Consider the following 6,255-nt stretch of genomic DNA (forward strand, 5'->3'; position numbering starts at 1 on the left):
CATAACTCGAGTCGGACAATTAAATTACTAACACACACACACACACACACACACACACACACACACACACACATATATATATTTCGTCAATTGTGATAAATAATAACTAGTAGTGCTGTAGCCATCTACCTGTTTACCATATGAGATGATTAAAATGCATTTCTTGTTATACATTCATTAAAAAATAAAAAACATGTTTATATTATTTGATAAGTTGAAAACTAATATAATCCAAATATAAATAAAAGTTAAAAGAGATACGTGTAACTCAATATAAACCAATAAAATAATAATATGTTATAAACAAGTTACACAGCTTGGTACCCATAATAATAATTAACCAATATGTATATGCCCTTGCAGCAAAAGGAGCACATCGAAAAAATGCAGCAACAGATTGAAGAACTGAAGGAAGAAGTTAAAGGGTTGGTAATGAAATATTCTCAGAAAAAACCTTTGCAAAAGTTGGAGTTGATTGATGCAATCCAACGTTTAGGTGTGTCTTACCATTTTGAGAGGGAGATTAGTGAAGTATTAGAAAAGATCTATAACTCTTATGGATTTCATGATGAAGAGGATGATGGCCTTTACACTATTTCACTTTGGTTTAGGCAACATGGTTATTATATTTCGTGTGGTATGTTTTTGTCTCTATACACTTCAATTCATGTTTTTTTTTTAAATTTTTTTTTTATATGTGCTTAGATTTATTATTGTTATTATCATCATCATCATTATTATTGTTTTTTTTTTTGGCGTAAGTAATTTTTTTTTTTTTATGGAGGATTAAAGCAATGATAAAAAGAAAAAAGAGGATAAAAACAAGATTTAGACATAAAAAAAAAACATAGACAAACTACCTATATATAATTAATTATATATTTTCACATAATCAAAACTACTATTTTCTATTGAGCTTTTGAAAGTTTATATATAAATTGGTTTTGGTTGGTTTACCATCTTAAGATCAATTGGATTTTTTGTTGTTTATTTTATGAAAGATGTATTTAACAAGTTCAAGGATGGAGATGGCGAGTTTAAGGCATCCTTAACTGTTGATATTCCTTCCATGCTAAGTTTGTATGAGGCAGCACACCTTCGCATGCATGGGGAAGAAATTCTTGATGAAGCCCTACTTTCACCACCACTCATCTTCAGTCAGAGCTGAGTAATATGAACTTCGACCTTGTTAGAAAGGTCATCTTCGCCTTTAACTAGTCCATCCGTAAAAACATACCGAGGTCAGAGACAAGACATTACATCTCTTTCTATCCTAAAGAAAATTCCCACAGCGAAACTTTGTTGAAGTTGGCACAGTTGGATTTTAATGTTTTACAAGCATTGCTTCAAAAGGAAGTAGCCAACCTTTCAAGGCATGTCTAAAGCAAATTGAAAGTATCTCTAGTATTTTGTTTATAAAATCCTTCAGATGTGACCAGGACAATATTATAGAGAGATTGAGTTTTTAATGTTGCCACTTAATTAGTATATTTAATTCAAAATAGCTATTATATATTATAAATATTTATGTTACTGAAAATTATTATGGTTGTGTTATATACGTGATTTAATTAGGTGGTGGAAAAACTTGGACTTTAAAAGGAAGTTGCCTTATGCAAGAGACAGACTGGTAGAATTATACTTTTGGATTTGTGCAATGTTTTTGAACCCAAATATTCCCTTGCAAGAGAGTTAGTTACCAAAGTAATAGCCATGGTTTCCATCATAGATGATACCTTTGACGCTCATGGTACATACAAGGAAATCAAACTCTTTACGGAAGCAGTCATAAGGTAATATAATTAGATTTAACTTATTCTTTTAGCCCATATATGAATTGGTTAGAATTTTGTTGATGTAGTATTTTTTTTTTTCCAATCCATCATCTTCAATTTATTTATTCATTTTAGTAAAAATTATGATCTTTAAATATGATAAGATGTTATATTTTGTTAATTAATGATTCTCATGTGGGATATTAATGCCAAAGATGTTCTTCCAGATTACATGAAATTGATATATCAGAAAATTTTGGATACTTATAGTCAATTGGAGGAGCATATTGACAAGGAAGGAAGATCCTATGGTTTAGCTTATGCAAAATAAGCAATAAGCCCAATTAATCTTGAGTTTATCTTTTTTCTTTTTTATTTAAATTATTTAATAATCAAGATCTTTAAATGGAAGAGGGAGATTAAAGAAAAAAATATTCTTATAACTTCTTAAAGGGATAAAAATAAACCTTTGTTTATTTGAGCAAAATTTATTTGTTTACGATGATTTTCATGTTCTGTTATGCTTATATACCACAAATGTTATTTTTTTACTATATAATTTTTTTTTTTTATGAGTTTAGATGAAAGAATTAGTCCAAGCCTATTTTGTAGAAGTTGGTTGGTTTCATAATAAGTACACTCCAAGGGTGGAGGATTACATATCCAATGGGGAAGTAAGTGCTACTTATTATGCTCTCATAATGGCCTCCTTTCTATTCATGGGTGAGGGGATTACTGTGAGGACCCGTCAGAAATTTCTCACCGGAACCCTAGACAAGTCCTGATCCCAGGGAAACCTTACCGAACCTTCCAAAAAAAATCTGGCAGCATCTCCCCTAAGAGTTGGACTTACTACAAAATTCCCTGTACAAAAAACGCACTTCTAAAGATGTCCCCTTATTTCTCCCACCTTACTACAATTCATTCTACCAATTTACAGCACTTCATAAATAATAAACAGGGGATCCGTGCAATACACTATTTAATAATGTCCAATACAGTATACAAAGCATTTGAGTTACAACATGAAAATAAAAGTTGTGACAACAGAGAAAAGAAAGAAATATTACAAGATAGGGAATAGGAAAATGAAGAAAGACAGAACTCCTCGAATTATCCGCAACAAAAAGATGTCGAGCTCGCCTCGGACGTCAACGTCTACTTACCTGGGCCTAGGGGAACGAATTTAAAAACGTGAGATGCTAATTATCTCAATGAGTGATCTGATCTACTATCCCATAATATTAATAATGCTAAAATAATAATAATAGTAATTATTTGAAGATGATGTTGCTCTCAAAATTCTCACAACTCACTCAGTTGAAAAAGTTTCCCTTTTAAAGCATTTCACAAAACCCAACATTTATATACCCCGAAATGTATGGACATCATAAATGAATAAATGCAAACAGCAACAAACATTAAGAATTGAAATTTACCTTGAGAATATATTAATAACAATAATTACCATAAGATAAATAAGATCACATCTAAATAAATAAATAACAAATTTCATATTAGAAAAATTCAACACAATCAAATTAACCAAGCAAGATTTAACACAATATACACTTTTTATTTCAATTACCATTTTGAAAAACATTTAACTTTGATAATCAGGTGGGAGAAAAATAACTTGATGCACCATACTATATACCAGTGCTGCCCTACAGTTCCCAGTGTCCCAAGGCACCGTCTGGCGGAGAGGTTATAAAGAGAAAACATGCATCTAGGCCCCCCTGGCGTCCTAGCAGCGCCGATGCTAAAAACTCAATCCCGGCCATGGAGGGGGGCGACTATGACCAATATTAAATTTGCCTGCCCTTGGTCCGATGGCAACCATGGGAGAGTATAAACCTACGCACTCATCACACTCCACCAGCACGCTAATCACATCCACAACTACAGAATACCGGTATTGTATGAGTGCGTCTAAAAACCATATATATATATATATATATGTATATATACCAATTCCCAATTTTTATAAAACAAGGGATAACACCCATGACTTCAAGTCATCAAATAATCCATCATCTTAATATCTAATGGTATATATATATCCAATATTTTTTAATACCATAAAATAATTTTCCTACCATTGTTTCAATGCGTGAGAACATTTAAATAAATATTTTCTTCACATCCTCCAAATTTAATACAAATAAAACCGAATTGAAATCCGCATAGAAATCCACATGTGCATAAATTCCATCAATTTCAAATCCATCAACTCTCAATTCATCAATTTTAATATACAATTTTCCAATGGTATAAATATTTTTTTTTAACATAATAATTTAAATTAATATTTCTTTCTCAAATATTCGTAAAACCAATTTGAATCAAATATGTCATTTAAACCTCATAAAATCCACAATAATCAAAATTCTCATAAATATACATTTTCAAACACATAATAAATCTATCAATGAAATTAACAATAATCAAAAATAAATATTCCTTCAATTCCTCAAAATTCAAAATATAATTAAATTCCACAATTCATAAATAGACAAATACATTTTTATTAAACACAAATAAATTCACAATTAAATTCAACAACAATTCAAATAAAATTAAATTCAAAATTTCTTTAAAATTGGATTTCATAAAAATAAAATCTCCATAATTTATCAAAATCAAAATATGCTTTAATGCACGTATACATTTCAATTTATTCAAATTGTGCCATCAAAATTTCAAATAAAAATTTACTAAATATTAAATCCAAACATTTAATTATCACAAAATAAATATAATTTACCACCTGAAAATAATATTGAAGGTGGGTCACTCACCTTGAGCACGCAATCCAACCAAGATCATTCATAGGATTAATTCTATGACTTACATGTGCTCTTAGAATAACAATATTACATAGTGTCAAATAAATTAATATTTTATTCGGATAAATAATACCCGGTACCCGTGGGGGGGAGGGGGTTTAACACAAACGGTGTCCAAAATTTGCAAATAACGTATCAACGGAAAGCTAAGGGGACGAGGAATACGTTATCGATCTTTGTTAGACTCAACTCGATCGGAGGTGATCAAAAAGTGGACAGAAGGTTTCGACCGAACTTTCCCTTCTTCTATTTCACAAACGGCTCATAATTTGGGCAAATGGAGGTTATTTTTGGAACCAGGGGGTTGAAATCTAGGGGGATGGACTGGTCTCACGGCCAAGAACAGCCGAAAAATGGCCGACTGGAGAACCGTCGGCCGCCAACTTTGAGGCGCCGATCCCTGAGCGTCCGCCAGCCATTTGGCCATAAACTTGGCTGCCAAAGTCGCCCATGGCTGGGTGGTCACGCTTGCCGGAGCGTGCCTCATTTCGATGGCCGGAGAAAACAGAAACGGGAAGGCCCGAGAGGGAGAAGGAGAAGGAGAGAGAGAGAGAGGGAAAGGATGATGAATAGTGTTTCCCCTTTTTCCCCCTTTTTTTCCTTCATGTTCCGGAAAGAAAAGAAAAAGAAAGAAAAATAAAGGAAAAAGAAAAAGAAAAAGAAAAAAAAAAGAAAAGCAAAAGAAATTAATAAAATAATGTAAAATAAAATAATAATAATAAAATAATGATATATTAGAAAACTTTGCAGATCCAGAACTTTTAAACTACATATTCGTTTCGGGTGTGCCACTAGTCTATGAACTCATATCGACGAGTACTTCACAACCATGCATGATTCAAAGCTCAACTTTACACGAACAAAAAGTCAACTCCGGCACCCATTTGATAGTTCGGACCTCAACTTGTCTTGCTCGTAACTTTCAAACTGCAGCTCCGTTTTCAATGTGCAACTAGTCTATGGATTTGGATCAATGCATACTTTGCAACGATACCCCGGTCAAAGAGAAATTCCATCCAAATCAAAAAGTCAAATTTTGACCCCTCTCGGTCAACGACGGTCAAACCCAGTCAACATGAAGAAAATTCCGATGTTATTCGGGACGGGTTGTTACAATTGCAACAGAAGAAGCATTCATTTGGGCCTCTAATAAACCAAAAATCATTAAAGCTGCTTCACTTATTGGCAGATTGATGAATGACATTACCTCCCATAAGGTTGTATTTATATATGTATATATATATATATATATATCTAATTGTTACTATCTAAAGATATAATTAGACTAATATCATTTTACTCCCAAACTAAATTACTTTCTGTATTTTACCTATCAACCAAACTACGATGATTTTCATATTGCCTTCTTATCTTTTTTATTATTATTTTTAAACCAGTTTTTAATTATATATTTTCATATAATCAAAACTACCGTTTTCTATTGAGCTTTTGAAAGTTTATATATAAATTGTTTTTGGTTGGTCTACCATCTTAAGATCAATTGGATTTTTGGTTGTTTATTTTGTAAAAGATGCATTTAAGAAGTTCAAGGACGGAAATGGTGAGTTTAAGGCATCCTTAACTGTTGATATTCCTTCCATGCTAAGTCTGAATGAGGCAGCACATGTCAG

General features: G+C 32.0%; 1 protein-coding gene across 1 annotated transcript; it reads left to right on the plus strand.

Annotated features, from left to right (window-relative positions):
* Positions 1-316: 316 nt before the first annotated feature.
* LOC132803485 (sesquiterpene synthase 2-like) lies at positions 317-1,470 on the plus strand. Its single transcript, XM_060816637.1, has 2 exons — positions 317-637; positions 1,002-1,470. The coding sequence occupies exons 1-2, from the start codon at positions 346-348 to the stop codon at positions 1,166-1,168; spliced, it is 459 nt and encodes a 152-aa protein (XP_060672620.1). The 5' UTR covers positions 317-345; the 3' UTR covers positions 1,169-1,470.
* Positions 1,471-6,255: the final 4,785 nt, after the last annotated feature.

Source organism: Ziziphus jujuba, chromosome 4 (genome assembly GCF_031755915.1).
Source record: "Ziziphus jujuba cultivar Dongzao chromosome 4, ASM3175591v1".
Classification (NCBI taxonomy): Eukaryota; Viridiplantae; Streptophyta; class Magnoliopsida; order Rosales; family Rhamnaceae; genus Ziziphus; species Ziziphus jujuba.

Excerpts from the sequence above, each read along its gene's own strand:
- LOC132803485 (XM_060816637.1), top strand. The coding sequence starts at position 346 with ATGTATATGCCCTTGCAGCAAAAGGAGCACATCGAAAAAATGCAGCAA. Across the intron at positions 638-1,001 it reads TGGTTATTATATTTCGTGTG|ATGTATTTAACAAGTTCAAG; the intron begins GTATGTTTTTGT and ends ATTTTATGAAAG.